Source organism: Macadamia integrifolia, unplaced genomic scaffold, assembly GCF_013358625.1.
Source record: "Macadamia integrifolia cultivar HAES 741 unplaced genomic scaffold, SCU_Mint_v3 scaffold215, whole genome shotgun sequence".
Classification (NCBI taxonomy): Eukaryota; Viridiplantae; Streptophyta; class Magnoliopsida; order Proteales; family Proteaceae; genus Macadamia; species Macadamia integrifolia.
This window is the reverse complement of record NW_024868541.1, coordinates 371,628-389,419: the sequence shown is the minus strand read 5'-3', so window position 1 is coordinate 389,419 and position 17,792 is coordinate 371,628. Positions and strand designations below refer to the sequence as shown.

Genomic DNA, 17,792 nt, shown 5'->3' with positions numbered 1-17,792 from the left:
AAAAAAAAAAAAAAAAAACAAGGGTTGAGGGTGGGATGGATCAAAAGGGATAGGACCGTTAGATTTACAATAGCGGAGGTAACTAGCAGGGAGGGTAGGGTATGCGGTTAAGGGGCGGAACAAGGTTTGAGGGTGGGATTCAGGAGTGTAACAAGCGTGAGGGTGCGATTTGAGTGTAGGGTTAAAAAAGAAGGGGGCAAGTGACGTGGGGCGGTGACATTCCTTCTTAGCCTCCTACAAGAAGTAGAAGAAGATGAAAAGAGTGTGGGTCTCATTTATTTTAGAATAATAAAAAACAAAGATAACAATCGCAAATCGTGAGTGAAAGTAATGGAATACACATGGAATCCAACTACTGTACAATGACTGAAATTTGGGAGCTGAGTCGAACTCATTACCTGACTAGAAAAGTCAGCACTCTTCCTTAAGATACCCTCTTACCCTTTCCTCCAGATGATCCTCCTTTAAACATAGACAAATAAGTGCAACGATCTCCTTAGAAATAGTTGTGGTTTTTCACGTCTTAGGTCTAAATTGCATTAGATTAAAGGCCAAAAGATACAAGTAGAGGTGCCAATTGGACTGTTCGAACCAGGCTGGTTTTAATCGGGCCTAATCTAGTTTCCCCACTATTGAAACTCGCACATGACTAGTCCATTTAAATAATCTGTCCGGTACTAGTCTTTAATGGGCTAAATAGCCCTAAATGGGCTAATGACACATTTAACCATAAACAAGATATAATTGGGATTTAAACAAGTCAGGATTAGTAAACAGGCTCTAAGAGAACTTTAAATATGTCAGGCTGAGTCGAAATATTAATTGGTTGGGTGTAGGGGTGCAAGTTTGGCCCTGATGACCTGAACCCACCCTTGGCCCACCTTGATCCTAAACAAGTATCGATCCGAAAATTTTGGCCCTGAGGGCCAGCCTGATTCTGTAATTTCTTACCCTAAATCAGGGTTAGGATGGGTAAGGGTTGATGTCTTTGGCTCACCCTAAACCTGACCCTGATTTTTCTACCCTAACTTTTGACCCGACTTGGTCTTGATTTTTGCCCTTGATGTTGACTTCAAATTTTTTGTTTTCGTAAAATGTTCTCCTCTTTGTTTAACATGACAAGGGTTTTGAGATCTTCGGATTGTTTTCCTTGTTAGAATGATCTCTTTGTTTATCATGACAAATAATTAAAACTTTTTTGATTATTTGCTTTCATAGGATGATCTCCTATATGTTTACCATAATAGTTGGAATTATTTGTATTGTTTGAATGTTTGCTTTAGTATTTTCTCCTCATGACAAGTAATTTGTGACTTTGTGTTTTTCATCTCCTCTTTGGTATCATTTTTCTTTTTTATTTTTGTTCACAAAATGGTTATTATGAATATTTTTTTTATTTTTTAGTTATTTCATATTTTGCAGGGTGAGGGTCAGGGTACACCCGGCCCTGGATGGCAAACTAGGGTCAGGGTCAATCAGGGTCAATCAGGGTCATCCCGGCCCAACCCTAAAAAATCAGGGCCAATCAAGGTTGGTAAGGGTTGGGCTGAACCCTGAAGGGTTGGGCCTGGATTGAAGTTTTGCGGCCCTAAGTCAAGGTCAGGATGGGTTTGGCCCAGTTAAGGGGACTCAAGGTCGGGCTAGGGTTTTAAGAAGCCCGGCCCAACCCGGCCCTATTGCACCTAGAGTTGGGTGCTCGTCAGGTAGCACTCTTGTTCCAGGAATGATTTATTACAATAGGGCCAGGCTAGATCCACCACATTTACTAATTAGGCTAGGCCAATTCAAGCTTTAAACGGTCAAACTCGGTAGTACTTGCCAGACGGGCTTAGAATTGACATTCATAGATACAAGATAAAACATAGAGATACAAGCAAAAAATATGAAGAAAGTTTGCGGTGTTTGAAGATTGACAACTCCTGGAAGGCCAGCAGACAGTCCATAAATCTTAAAAAATCATGTCTACGGATTTTAGGGTTAGCAATACCGCTACTCAGCTGAAGTGTTGCTTCTCTTGCATCTTGGAAATTAAATAAGGGTAACTACGGATTTTAGGGTTAGCAAAACTGAAATTTTTCATGAGATCAGTGATAATAGAACTAGCTTGAAATTACAGGGTTGGTCTCAGCAATTCCTAACACATGCAGAGGGCGTGAGGTTTTATTGAAAACGGTTGTGCTGCCCATGTCAAACTTTATGGGAAGCCATTTCAAACTCCCAATATCAATCCATGGGAACTATATATGAGTGTGACAACCAAGTCATATTGGGATGTAACGTTGGGGCTGAAAAAATTCATTGGGTATCCTGCATAAGGTTATTCCAGTCCAAGGAGAATGGCATGATGGGTCTATCATGCCATTCAAAGTTGACCTATCATGCCATTCAAAGTTCAACATCCTCCTTAGGTTGGCTGTCCCATTCAATGGGTCTTAGATATAATTATCCAGGAAACACGGCATTGTAATATAGATCTTATTGATGCATGCGTGGAGTAGTGCATCGGATAGGGAAGAGATATTGTGCATTCAACTGTCCCTGTTTCCATCTGAAGATAGGTAAGTGTGGGGAGCGGCGGAAAATGGGAAATTCTTGATGAAGTCTTCCTACATCTGTTATGTAATTTACAAAACTCCAGAGTAAGAATAGAGCTTCAACTTCCCACCATCGACCATTTTAGGAATAATTAATGGAAAGGTTCGATCGTTACCTAGAACTTCACAGTCGCAAAGTCTCTGTATGATCTTAGACCTTTCTTAATAAGTACATCCTTTCCATACGTAAAATTTTGCGTTCTATTGTATGCAAGCTCCTCAATACTTGGCAAGGTTTTCATAACACCCTGATCGTAGTTCTACACTCAGTCACTTAGAGAGAGAGAGAGAGGACCAATTCTTCTCTTATGTCCCATTCTTTTTGTATGGATATGCCGACACTCATTTGGTTGGTTTTGATGATAACAAACATATGAAGGTATTTCACAGTTTACCTTCAAGTATTATTTTGTAGAGACTTTATATTAAATTTCAAATTTCATGAATGAAAGGAAAAAATAAAGTTTTAAGTGATCAAATGACAAGAACAAAGTAAAGAAGTTACGAAGAATAAAAGTGATAAAATATAAGATCAAAAAATCAAGAAAAGAGGGGGAGATGAAGCCACAAAATTATGAGAAGGTACTTCAAGGTATCAGGATCTCAAGGTATCTGACCTCAAAATAATCAAGACTTCAAGCCTGGGAATCAAGCAGGCAAGAGAACATGAAGACTAAAGATCTCATATGAGAAGCCAAGTTGAAGAGTTGTTGCGTTGTTTAGCCTATTGTTATAATACACATTTTGCATGCGCAACATTGTATGCATTTGCATAAGCACATTATTATTAACCTATAATAACCATAGGTGATGTTCAATGACCATCCATAATAAATTGCAATAGAAAAGAAAAAGGGGAGGTTTGTGATGATTTTGAAATCTTTTCTACTAGGTAATCTTTTATCCTTATGCATGAAGATAATCAATTCTATCATTGTGGTCGGAAAGGGGGGGGCTCAACGAGAAGAGGATTGTACCATCAGTTTCGGAATGTTGGTTATGTACCACAAGTTTCGGAATGTTGGTTATGATAAGTCTTAACAGTTGCTGTGATTTCAGCAAGGTTCTTGTTTAAGGAAATTTTAGTTATTTCATGTAGTGGTATATGAAGAAGTTTTCTTCTCCGAAGTTGTAGGTTTTCTAGTTATGAAAACAACACAACTATTATTGGATCAATCCGAGATTGGAAGAGAAAGTCATGACTATTTTTGTACAATTTATCTAAATCAAACCATTCTGTCTAATCAATTGGAACCCTGTCGATCTATGCAGCCATTTGAACGGATTGAGATTGGAAAGTCTCGAATACCCTCCAATAGATCTATTTTAACGGCTAGTTTAGCTGATCGTCCACCTAATGGTCTATTGACTGAAAGAGCCGTAATATGACCATTATAGAGTGTTTTCTTGCCCAAATAGAAGCACATTCATTCCAATAAATACCCCCTATTATGAGTAAAGAAGCAACACTCAATACTACTCATCCAAGTGCATCTATTGAAGCATTAAATTAAAGGAAAGTAAGTTATCCTCTTGAGTTCAAGTTCTACAATCTATACACTCTTGTCAAGAGGAACTCAAGCCTATTTGCAAGTCTTCTACACTATCTTAGCATTTTATTGCAAGCTTTGAGAAGATATCAATGTGCATACATTGTTCTCATTGCATATCATTACACGCACCACACAAGGCAACATTTTACCACCCTTTTTATTGTAAGATTGTTTAGGCCAAAAATTAGTTGAACTCTAGGAGTGGGATTGTTATTTACACAAGTGCTAGATTGCATTTAGACTTGTGTAGGACCTCACATTCTTTAAAGATTATAATGTCTCTCATCCTAAAGAGATTTTAAAGACCCTCTCATCCTTGAAAGATATTGTAAGGACCTCTCATCCTGTAAAGATATTGTATGGATCATCTTATCCTTAAAAGAATTTGTAAATCTGATTCATTCTCATCTATTGTACTGAAAGGGAAGAATTAGTGGAATGCCTCTGAAGAAGATCTTGAGGAAAATGGACTAGACTCAGTTGAGACAAACCACTATAAATCACTGTATATTTGTGTGATTGTATTTTATATTCCACATTTTATTTACAATCACACATTTGAGACTTAAAAGGATAAAAAACAAATTAAATCCACTAATGATAACCTATTCACTTCCTCCCCCTCCACCCTCCACCCCACTAGGAAAATTTCAGATTTTTCATGCCTGAGAGTCGCTGAATGTTGTAATTTAAACATTAAAGAGCAACCATACATGAGTGGCATACTGTATTTATTTTTCTGACTTCTCTGTACTCCATTACTCCCATTGATGTGGTACCCTTACAAAGGGCACAACTCATAGGGCAATCAACACTTATAGTACCGCCCCTTATTTCCCCTCTATTTCCTTCCCTGTTGGCTGCATTCTAAGACGACTTGACCACTGATTTGTCTCTACGATTTTCTTGTCGCTTCCCTATGAGTCTTTGGACCTCCTGGTTAGTTAGTTAAAAAATAAACAAATAAATAATAATAATAATAATTTATTATTATTTTTATTATTATAGCAATAGAAAGGGGCGGCAAAGGGTTAAGGAAATGAAGAAGAAACAATATTAAAGATGGATAAGGTTTGGGTATAAATCGGGTTTTATAAGAGAGGGTTTTAGGTTTCTTATTTCGGCAATGGTCACTGAAATTATGTTCGTTGGAGAAAAGAGGACCTTCGCTGGGAATATTCGGTCCAACTATCACCAAGAACGGTCGCAATAGCTGCTTGAATCCGACCAAAATCCTAATGGCTTTTGTTTATACATTCAGCCAAAGGTTGAAGATGGGGACTTTCCCATCATTATATAAATTGTTGTATATACATTGAATTTTTTGTTTTGTTAGTGGAAGTCATAAATTTACATCCATTGATTCCTTTGTGGATTTCTTTCAATTTTCTCCGGACTCTCATGAATCGATTATACTGAATCGTTGTTGGGAATTGAAGTTTGAATTCTCAAGAAAAACAAATATCGACCCAAACACTCTATCCTACCATACTCAAGTCAAGAAACAGGTTTATTAAATATCAAAAAATCCATTTTTAGACACAGAAACAACATAAATATTATCAAACAATGCCTTAGATCTTTTATTTATTAAGAAGAAAAAAACAACAACAACTTTGAAACTAGCTCAGTAGTAAGCCATTAGACCAGTGGCCAAACTAATCAACCAAACTTCCTCAAACTGAACCGGTTACCTGTCAAGTTGACCTGCAACCCAACCGGGGACTCAGATTTTCAACCTATAGGGTATCCAGCGACCCATCAAAATTGAGTCACTGCCGAAATTGATTAGTATATTTCGTTAATGAACAGTCACTTAAACAAGAAAAAAAAAATCATAAATTGAGGGCCCGTTTGATAACGTTTCTGCTGTTTCTGTTTCAAGAAACGACAGAAACAGAAATTTCCGTTTCTGGGAACAGAAACAGAATTTCGGGTGTTTGATAAACCTTGTTTCCGTTTGATTGGATGATTACAGTGTTGTATTTACATTCCGGTGGATAACGATCGACGGTCATTTGCTTGAAGAAATAGATGCTCCGGCATGACAGCTGACTATTTCCTTGAACAAGACAGGCGTCAGAAGCTGATGCTTCTTGGCAGCAAATTGAGGGGTCGATCATCAAAGATGAATTTGGAGTTCAGATCATCAAGGATGTATGCGTCTTTAGCATCCTCAAAAGACATGGATCTTCTGTTCCCTTTGACTTCCAAGCATTCGGAAGGAGAACTGCAACAGAAAAGTAGAGAAACCATGGTTTCCGATCGCCATCAGGAGCAGCAAGAGCTGAATTCCGGTCTGATGCAATTTCGCTTTGCCCCAAGCCCCCTGCTTGCAAATTACGTGGATGGTAGCAGCGAAGACGGAGAAGGAGGAGCTGATGATTTCCTACAACCTCGTTCTTCAAGTCCTGAAGTGGAGAGCATGTTTGCGAGGTTCTTGTCTTGTGGTGGCGGTGTCGCTGGACCTCCCTCACCTGATATCCGTGAGATCGGCGACAAGTCTCCAGCAGTATCGGCGACTCCCACCGGAGCGGTTAATCAGAGAAATTCTCAATTCGTAGCATCCATGAAGCATGAAGCATCTAAGGTTGTTCCTCAGCAGAATGGATACTCTGTCGCTGCTTCCCAAATGCTTTATCAAGCTCCGCCGCCAGCGCCTCTGCCCAGCCAGAGCTCAGCCTCCATGGATAATTCTTACGGGATGGTGAATTCGATAGTCATGGATCACAATCCTCCTCAAGTCAAGACTGCTAGCGCCAATTGCTCCAATCTTATCAGACACAGCAGCGGAGTCGATGAGGAAGATGACAGTGTCTCATCGGAATCTGTGGGAAGAAACCCAAATCGACGACGGTTGACAAGATGTAGAGGAACTCTGTAGACGGAGCTAGTCGGAGACGGTGGTGATGGTAGTGATGCCAAACTCCGTCTTCAATATCGATTTTTTGTGCCCCATTTTTGTTTCGAGAAACGAGCGAAACAAGTAAAACTTGTTTCGTCATTCATGTTTCTTGAAGCATAAATTGTTATAAATTTCAATTTATGTTTCAAGAAACAAGTGGAACAGAACACTTTTACCAAACGGTATTTATGTCGTTTCTGTGTTTCTGAGAACAAGAAAACACAGAAACACGTTTCTGGTTACGTTATCAAACAGGCCCTGAATTAGTTTATGTGTTTCTGTTTCTATTTGTGTTCTGGAACGTCATTTCTATTCTAGAATTTTGTTTTTATTCTAGATATCTATTCTTGGCCTATTTAAGTTTTCGTTTATGTATCATTTTTGTTTATGTTTATGATAAAAACACTTTTAATTAAGTGTACCTATTTATGATTACCATTATGTTTACTTTAGAATCAATTCGTGCCTATTTCTAGTTCTGTTTTAGATTGTCAGGACTCATTCTAAGTTAGTTTTACTCATCTAGAAAGCTATTTAAGTTCAAGTGGGTGGGAAGCTTTAAACCTATTTATGATTACCATTATGTTTGCTTTAGAATCAATTGTGCCTATTTCTAGTTCTGTTTTAGATTGTCAGGACTCATTCTGAGTTAGTTCTACTCATCTAGAAAGCTATTTAAGTTCAAGTGAGTGGGAAGCTTTAACCAGTCTTTCATTTTTAAGAAATTAATTTTGTTTCAATACAAACTAGTTGTTGGAGCTCATTACATTAGTGATTAGAGTTTCTCATAGTTGGTTAGAGTCCAAGTGATGCATTAGTGATTAATCAATGAGTCAAACATTACTAATGCGAAACAATAAATGTTCTAGTCACCAAAAGTCACTCAATTTTCATAGTCAATCGAAGAATAAGAGACTTAAAAACTCATTGCTTCTATTTTGACGGAAGCACCCCATGGATGACTGTCTGTGATTCTGCCTAAACAACTTAGAATCAACTAATTAACCATAGATGACCACAACTAGTCATAGAAGATCACGAACAATAGGATCATAAAAGTTTTTTTAAGTCAAACCACCTAGTTTTTTGGATTTTTTCATTTAGGTCTTTTTATGTCTTTTCTAGGGCCTTCATTCTTCTGAACATCAACATCGAGATTACCTAAAAGTAACAGTTTTAAAGCTTAGATAATATTGATCTTCATGAATCACTTTTCTTCTTGATCTGTCTTTGAAGTTATTATCTCTGCAATCCCTCTTATGGTAACCATATGCATGTAGTTTTAGGAAACAAGTATAAGCAACAACGGGCCTAGAATACCTAACCAAGATGTAAAGGAGTTTTTTTTTTTTTTTTTTTTTTTTAGAATAAAGAGTATGGTTTAGGTACTTCCTATGTATGGACAAATAACCCTAGATGCCCATCCAATAGGTGATTAGTCTATTTCAGTCACCATAAAGTTTTCTTTATAGATTTTTTGTCCACATAGGCATTTATGGTGGGGCCATTACCAAACCAATGGCAGTCTTTGATCTAGAGCTTGACGCATGCACCTAAACCACCAGTATTCTTTCACGTCCTTTCTGCTTCCTTGTGGTTTAAAAGGCACTTTCGGATTGGAAAAAATAGTAATAAAAGAAAAAATTAAGGGAAAAAATGATTCAGCATATCTTAGAAGAACTGTGAGAAGCACCACATGTTTCAAAAATATCTTCAACCAACCATGAAGTATAACTCCATATCCTTAACTATGTATGCTTCAAAAATATCTATGTCCAAACATGAACATGAGTTACCAAAAAATAGAAAAAAGAAAAAGCCATGAACATGAAGCATCCCTTCATATCTTAACTAACTTGTATCATTTCATATCTTAACTAACTTATGTAATAAAGTAATAATTTTTTCTTGTCTCCTTATTCCTCTAAAACCAAACAAAAATTTTGAGAGAGAGATGACCTAAATTGTTGCATGGGTAAAAGTATTGCCTAACATGAGCCTAACCCATTTATGATCAATCCAACCTTTTTTATCCACTTTAACATGCGCCTTTTCTTTTTTTTTTTTTTTTTTTTGGAGTCCTTATTCCTACTTAGTTACTTAGTGTTTCTAGAGATTGATTGTTACAAAGTGGATTGCAAACCCATTTTATTAAGTAATAATTTTTATGTATATTCCTCGGTGTAAGTATAATTGGTTATACTGAGTTTGTCACCTGTCGATGCTTTCCACATATACAAATTAATTGATTCATAATGAAAAGTTCATCTTATAGAATGCGCTACAAGCGATCTTCTTCGACTACTATCCAGTTATAGCAACTCTTAATGGCTTTCCAGCTTCTATAGACTGGACTACAAGCACACTCTAATGCCTTTCTTTCAATATATTTTTATTTTTTTAATATATCTTAGAATTCTTGTGTTGCTCATCTTGTGTCTGGTGCATCCAGACTTTGTCTATTGTGTGTTTGGTGGTTGATTCAACCTTGCTTCATTGTATAACCCTCTTTGGTTTCGAAAAGGAGTTTCTTCTTGACAGATTTTAATTAAAAATATATTTTCAAAAGAAAAAATCATCTTTTAATAATTTCTTGTCTTATATGCAATATTTTATGTCTTATTTTGCATCATATAGAATGGTGACAACTCACTATCACCATACATGATTATATACACATCATTATATTTTTTATTATAAATTAAGGAAAACGATGTATAAACATACTTTTGTCTGTTTCTTTCGTAACATTCTCTTCTCTCCATATCTTCGTGAGAATGGTTTTAATGCTTGATATCAAATTGGATATTGATCACCTTCAGAATCGATAAGATATCAATATGGATCAGTTATGATCAAACAGTTCTGCCCCTAATTTTCCAAAATATTGGGTTCATTTACTTTTTTTTATTTTATTTTTTACTACCCTTAATCTGGACAATTCTACCCATACAAGAGTAATACAATATCAAGATTGATGATTAACTATATGGATAGAAACCATCCCCTTGGATACAAATTGTCAAAACACATTTCACAAACGTCCATTAACATAAAAAGGTGTCAATACTCAATACACGCGGCTTGCGTGTAGATCACTCCCTTATTTTTCCCAATATATAAACATACTTTTCTACCTTTTCCTAAGCACAAAGTTGAAAAAGTGAGAGTGAGACACATGTTTTTGTCTGGCATGTTGGAAAGTCCATCCACATACTTAAATATAATAAATCTTTCTACGCTATATCTGTAGAAAAAAACAGAAAAAGCAAAACATAAAGTAATGGGTGTAAATGAGAGATGTTGATGTGTTGGTTATTGCGTACTTGCACAAACTAAGAAAAAGATATCATTTTTTATTAAAAATAAATATATATAATTTCATATACCTAACCTTATTGATTTCGCCACGTGTCATTCTCGTGGACCCCGTGTAAGTAAAGCCAAGCACAGTTACTTAAGATGAGAGAGATTCTTACGTTCCCAATCCGACACGCGGCCTCTGAGAACGGTTGGAGATGAACGGCAATGATGGGTTGGAGTTGGAGGTACCTTTACGCTTTTCTTTTCTGAGAGTGGGACCCTCTTTTGAATATGGATCATGACGTGTCGTCAAGTGTCAGTGGTTTTTCTCTCCTAGCTACACAATTTTCTTCTTTCTGGACCCACCTTCCGCGTGTTATGGAAACCCAAAGGCTGACGTGGAATTTTGAGGAGCTTGAATTTCTCTCCGTAGCTGGAATTCTAGTATTCTGTGGTCAATAGAAAACTGGGTAAAAAATCGGTGTGAGCTTTTTTGACTCAAGGATGAGTAGCCTCAAGCGTTGAAACAAAGAGCCCACCATTTCAAAAATTGGAATCAGATCATTCCAATCAACTTATTTGGATTTAAATTGATCATAATCAATCTCGATTTCGATCAATTTGAGATAATTAAATCTTGATCTAAACCTTAGAATTATTGAGTTTTCAAATATGAGAGTTTACTCCCAAATTTTGTGTTTTGATTACTTGAGGGAGCTAGACTAACTGGTACAACCACTAGACCATTTTAAAAGACCCATCGATCTCAATAAGGGAATTGTTTTTTGCCCTTGGGTTGTGAGATTTATGTATGAAACAAATATCTTGCATGTGGAACTCTCGATCAGGTTAAATTTAATATATATATATATATATATAAGAATTCCCTAGATATACAATGGTATGTGATACCATCCCTATACATTGCATGCAAAGCATTAAGAATGTTCTTAGTGCAATTTCCCTTAGTATTATCAGGCTTACTTCTAAAGTTTGTGTTCTCTATTGTATGTGTATAGGTAGCATATCTCACATCGAAGCTTTCAACATAAACAAAAAAGATCATTTAGTTTTGATCAAATTTTAAATGCCTTTTTAGTCACCTTAAGCTCATATAGTGATAGTATTTCAAGTTGGCTATTTATCACCCCTCCCCCTCCCCCTCCCAAAAAAAAAGTAGGGTTACCATTTAGATTGGTCCAAACTGCAAATTGGAAAAACAAAATGTGAAAAACTTCACTCTACCAAAGTGCAATTTTCCTCTCACAAATTATTTTATTATTTTTTAAGAATTTTATTGGTGTTATGTGCAAATTCCCTCCCACCCAGTTTAGGTAACCCCTCTCCCAGAAGAAAAAAAAAAAAAATCTATGCTTATATTCATTAATAAAGAAAAAATATTATTAAAAGATGCAACTTGTTATCACTAGAGTGCTAAACAAGAATTTATAACTTAGTTTTTATTGTCCATTTCTTATTCTAAAAAATTATTCTAAAAGAAAGTTTTTAAAAAGTTGAAAGTTATTTAACGTAATATTTAATTATTTATACCAAATGGCATAATTTATATTCATATAAAAAATGTGTATAATCTTAAAACGGCAAAAAAATAATGTTATGATTTCCTAGTTCACCACTCTAGTGACAATAATATTTATTATTATTATTATTAAGATATATCTATTTTTTACCAATATATATATATAATTTTAATTTTAAATATATATTTTTTTTGGTTAAAAAGATCATATACAAATTTTAGTGAATCACCATCATGTCATTCTCAAGAACTTTACCTCTTTTTTACATATATATAAAATGATAGATTTTACATTCACTCCATAAAGTAAAAAAAAAAAAAAATGTTTATAATAAGAGAGTCAAAATAATAAAAAATAAAAAATATTTATGTTAATCCCTATATCATTTTTTGATAGAAACTTTATCTTTATCCAAACAAAAAAAATATCTACTTCTTCAAAATAATTATAAGAAAAAAAGAAATATCCTACTTATTCTGTCAACCCCATAGAACATAAAAAAGGATAGACAATATTTCAAAGAAGATAATTATTTTGTGGATAAACAATATTCAAAGAGGATAACTATTTTTGTGGGCCATCCTATATTTACTTCCACAACTATAAACCACTGACTTCTCTCTCACACACAAAAAGGAAAAAGGGGAAAAAAAATGTTGGAAACCAAAATCAACATTCAACTCAAGATCAACATTCAAAGAAAGAAGCCGCGTGTAGAAGAGGCGATTAATCGGAAAGGGCAGATGCTGACTAGGATGGAAAGTTGGATCCGGACTCCCACTTTCTTTGTAGTGAGAATCAAAAGGACAAGAGCAAGGCCACAAGAACTTGTGGCTGAGAATCGTTCTCTCGCTTACGTGGCATCCACAGCTTTTGTTAAACTGAGCAAAACCAAGAAACGACGACGACGACGACACCCAACACACCCACACCCACACTTCATCACCAGCAGCAGCAGCTAACCATTTACTCCAGAGGAGCTCTCTCCATTGGTTTTTCCATTTCTTCGGTTTTCTCGCTCTCTTCTTCTTCTTCTTAATCTCAAGTCCCTTTTTGTTTCCCTTTTTTCCGAAAGAACAGAAATGTCGGAAACCAGAGACCCAGCAATCAAGCTCTTTGGAAAAACCATCCCTCTCTCAAACAACGAAGATAATCCAGCAGTTTCCGGAGATTCCGCCTCTGCTACTGTTTCTTCTCTTGTTAGTACTGGAGATAACGATTCTGATCTTGATCGGACGAGTTCTCAGGACAACAAATCAAGCAAAGGAGGAGAAGTCGACCGATTACAACAACAGAAGGTATAAATACGTTTTGAGAGTGAATTAGAAAATTTTATTAATTTTGCTTGTTCAATTTGACCTATGCTCTTGTAAAATTTAGAATCATTCCCTTTTCCTATAAGACTCGGAAAGAAATCTCTCTTGGTTTTTACTTTGGCGTTTTGAAAATTTTTGATGGGTTTGGTTTTTGAGGTATTCTGTGCTCTATTTAGGGTTTTTGGCTGCTGGGTTTAGACCTGGAGGTTTTGTTTTTCCTTCTCTTTTTCAAATACTGTGTCTCTCGTATCAGTTATGGATGCTTTGTTTTTGTTCTTGATTGCTTCTTTCCCTGGTTTTCTACTTCTTTTCGCTCAAGGAAGAGTTCTCTGCTGTACTAGGAGAAGACATGAGCTTATGGGCTTGTATGTTTCAATTTTACCAGTTAGATTAGCTACGACTGGAATTATTTTTCTTTTTCATGAAAAATCCTGTGATTTCATCTAATTCGATTTTAGATTAAGTTTCTAAAGCTCTTCAATTTTAAAGCTGTCCAGTTGGACTGACGACTTTTGTATCAGTCCGGAACTGGAGAAATTTTAGATATGTCTTTCCCCTGAAAAACTCAGTTCATTTGTCCCAATTTTGGATTTTCGATTCAGCTTTCTGTACTAAACTCATCTTATTTACCGTTTAAATATATATTTCAAGAATCGTTTGTGCAATTTGTTTCCCAATTTCAACAGAAAACCATTGGATCTCAAGATCAGATGATATGGGATAAGACCATCTTTTTCTTCTAAAATTAGCAACTATATACATCACCCGGTCGGAATTCAGTTACCCCCCAATTCATATTTTGGATTATTCTATGATTTCCTGCTTTATTAGGCTTTTCTACTTATTTCTTTCTCTTATAATTTACTTTTCTATAATTTTTTTGGGAAAGAAATAGGGTTTTATCTACTTCAAATTTGCTCACTCTGGTTGAAATATGAACTGAAAAATGTTTTCATATTTAATAAGTCTCCCTAGAATCTGAAAGTGTGATAGTATGATGACCGTTTTCTTCTTTGTTATCCTAAAACCCCCAGAAAACCCTTTTTATGATATTTCTTTGACAGTTTGACAGTTAAGATTGAAAACTAGTGCCTTCTTCTATACCCTTTCCTCGCTACCTTTTTTTCGATGAATTCCTTTCCTCTTTACCTATCAAGCCAATTTCAGTGTAAAAATTAGTTTAATTTTCTCATGGAAAATAATGAGTTATAGGTTGGTATTCATCAGATGAGCCCTTTTTGCATAGAAGTGGCAGGTTGTTAAATTTGATATTTGTTACTACTTTTTTTTTTTTTTTTTTTTGGGATGAATGAATGACTTTTATTTGTTTTGTTACTACTTATCATTCCTCTTTCTTACTCAAAATATGGTTTGTACTCTTATAGGATGAAGTGGGAGACAAACCCAGTGAGACTATGGAAGAAGATGGTGCACCTCCTCCAAGTTCAGACCAATTGACAAATCCAGCTACATTGTCAGGGAATAATGACAACCGTAAAACACACTCTGTTGACAACGAAAATGCAATGCCAAAAGCTTCTGATACTGAAGAGGAACAGAATGAGACAGATAACTCGCAGGAAAAGACCATGAAGAAGCCAGACAAGATCCTACCATGCCCCCGCTGTAATAGCATGGATACCAAGTTCTGTTACTATAACAATTATAATGTGAATCAGCCCAGGCATTTCTGCAAGAACTGCCAGAGATACTGGACAGCTGGTGGGACTATGAGAAATGTGCCTGTGGGTGCTGGCCGCCGGAAGAACAAGAACTCTGCTTCACATTACAGGCACATTAATGTCTCTGAAGCCCTCCAAACGGCATCAGATTTACCCGATGGGATCCACCACCCTTTGAAACCCAATGGCACTGTACTCACCTTTGGTTCAGATACACCTCTTTGTGAATCAATGTCTTCTGTGTTGAACCTTGCAGAAAAAACAATGCGGAATTGTACAAGGAATGGATTTCAAAGACCAGAAGAAAGGAAAATTTCTGTTTCTTGCGGTGGGGGAGAAAATGGGGATGACCACTCCAATGGATCTTCTGTCACAGCTTCCAACTCAATTGAGGAGGGTGGCAAGGTGAGTTTGCAAGAACCAGTGATGCAGAATTATCACAGTTTTCCTCCTCAGGTTCCATGCTTTCCGGGGGCTCCTTGGCCTTATCCGTGGAACTCGACTCAATGGAGTCCTGCAGTGCCCCCACCTGCCTTCTGCCCTCCAAGCTTTCCAGTATCATTCTACCCCACAGCAACCTATTGGGGCTGTACTGTCCCAGGCTCTTGGAACATCCCTTGGATCACCCCACCATCTTCTTCCCCATGTCCCGGGCCTCCAGGCTATGGTCCTAGCTCTCCAACCTTGGGAAAGCATTCAAGAGATGGTAACATGCTTAAACCGAGTAATTCAGAGAAAGAAGATCCAGTAAAACAGAGCAATTCAGAGAAATGCCTTTGGATCCCAAAGACATTGAGGATCGATGATCCTGGGGAAGCTGCCAGGAGTTCCATATGGGCTACACTGGGGATTAAGAACGATAAGGCAGATTCAATCAGTGGAGGAGGGCTCTTCAAAGCCTTCCAGTCAAAGGGTGGTGAAAAGAATCACATGACTGAAACCTCTCACGTACTACAAGCCAATCCTGCAGCATTATCTCGGTCACTCAACTTCCATGAGACCTCATGATAAGCCAGATGCAAAGCCTGTTGTTGTAAGATGTTTCACTGAGGTGGTGAGGCATAGAGGGAACAACTCATAGAGACTATTTTGCACCACTTACTTTTCCATGAGTTATGTTGGTACAATGGCTTCATTGCAGGACTTGGCAGGCCAATCCAACTGAGACGGACCAGAAAAGGATCCGTCTGGTTTCCCCAGAAAGGAACTATCCTGAAATAGTTTGAAACCAAATGATTTCATCTTTCTTCTTTCTTATTTGTGAAAATATTAGCAGGGCCTTCTGGTTTTCACATAGTTGGTTGTTGAGGTGGTGTAACTTCTTCATGTATATATCTATGTATGATGACAAAGTTAGATAGGGCAGAGCATAGCAGTGAGAGACCTAAATGTATCGTATTCTCTGATTTACTGAAGTAAGTTTGCATATCTAATGAAGTTCTTCATTTTCAACTCTGAACAAATTATGGGTTTATTAAGTTCTGTTTTCTAGGATGCTAGTCTCTTTATTTCATAAAAATTGATCCTGCAAAATTCGTGAATGTGTTCTATGTACCTTCTCTCATTCCAATATTATTGATTGGATTTCCAATTCAATGAGAGATGAAGTAGCAATAAGCCATGCTCTGATGCTTCATGGTGTCAACTTATGATCAACTGCGACCAGATGATAGCTAAGTTCCGGCAGCTTCAACCATAGCAACTTGGTGCTTAAGATCCCAAGGAGATAGGTAGATGCAGCAGATTTAGAACTCATCAAAATTAAGTGAAACAGATTGAGTTCTATTATTATTGGAAATATCCAATAATGCATTTATACAGGTTTGGATGAGGCCAAGGTAGTAGAAACCATGCGTTACAGCTCTGCTTGAAGTTGACATTGTTGGGTGGGATGGGAGTATCTATGTGGAAATAAAGGTTGAGATGGGGAATATCCTAAAGAGAAACAAAAGCTTTTGTAGGCCCTTCTCTGAAGATAAACTTGAATTCCTATCACACAAAGCCAAGCATCTTTCATTTTCAAGAACTGATGAGAATCCAAACAGTTAGTATAAAAGGAATAAAGCTAATGATAAAGTCTTGGTTTTTTTTCCTTTTTTCTCTTTTTTTTTTTAGTTGGATAGGAATAGCAAACTAGAACCCTTTTATTCTCACTTTTTCTTTCTGGTAGAAAGAATAAACCAGAAAGTTACCAGATCAAAATTTTCTTTTCTTTTCTTTTCTTTTATTAATCCTCTCTTTTTTCCACCTTAATGAGGTGGAGGGGTGGGTGGTGGAGCTCATCTAAGCCATAAGGACAGTCTTGAAAACAGAAACAATTGGATTGATCATCCATACTTAGTGACAAATACAAGTTTGGTTTTATTTTGATAAAAGTGTCACTGTTTGGAGCCTAATCAAAGATGTGACATTTTTTATTTAGTTTCCTCTTTCTTTTATTAATATCAGAAAATATGTGACTGTTAGAAAATAAAAACAATTGGACAGATTATCCATCTCCTCTCCAACACCAACCATTTACCTTTCACCCGTCAAACAGCTAGGATGACTTGGATATGCATCCCTATGTGTTGGCAGGTGTTAGGATGCATGTCTAAGTCATCCCATCTGTTGGATGGATGGGAGATAAATGGTTAGATGCCCAAGTGTTGGAGAGGAACTGGATCCAGTCCTTAGTCGCGTTGCCCATGCCTAGACACAATAGGACATGAAAAGACCACCTTGACCCTTGAACTGCCACCTAATGGGTGCGTTTGCCTTCCCTCCCATTGGCCTGCATGCCAGTGTACTAACCATGCGACTAGAGACTATTCTATCGGTTTTTTTTTTTAATTGTTTATTTATCTACCAAAAAGAAAAAAACTGTTTACCTTTGCCTGTCCCCCCATTGGCCCACAC

The 17,792-nt window shown here is 36.7% G+C and overlaps 1 protein-coding gene across 1 annotated transcript; it reads left to right on the top strand.

Annotated features, from left to right (window-relative positions):
- Positions 1-12,622: 12,622 nt before the first annotated feature.
- Positions 12,623-16,357, top strand: LOC122065893 (cyclic dof factor 2-like). Its single transcript, XM_042629718.1, has 2 exons — positions 12,623-13,194; positions 14,598-16,357. The coding sequence occupies exons 1-2, from the start codon at positions 12,979-12,981 to the stop codon at positions 15,900-15,902; spliced, it is 1,521 nt and encodes a 506-aa protein (XP_042485652.1). The 5' UTR covers positions 12,623-12,978; the 3' UTR covers positions 15,903-16,357.
- The last annotated feature ends 1,435 nt before the right edge of the window (positions 16,358-17,792 follow it).

Bases quoted from the DNA above. Each gene is read 5' to 3' on its own strand.
- LOC122065893 (XM_042629718.1), top strand. From the start codon at position 12,979: ATGTCGGAAACCAGAGACCCAGCAATCAAGCTCTTTGGAAAAACCATC. The intron at 13,195-14,597 runs GTATAAATACGT...GTACTCTTATAG, and splicing joins ACCGATTACAACAACAGAAG to GATGAAGTGGGAGACAAACC.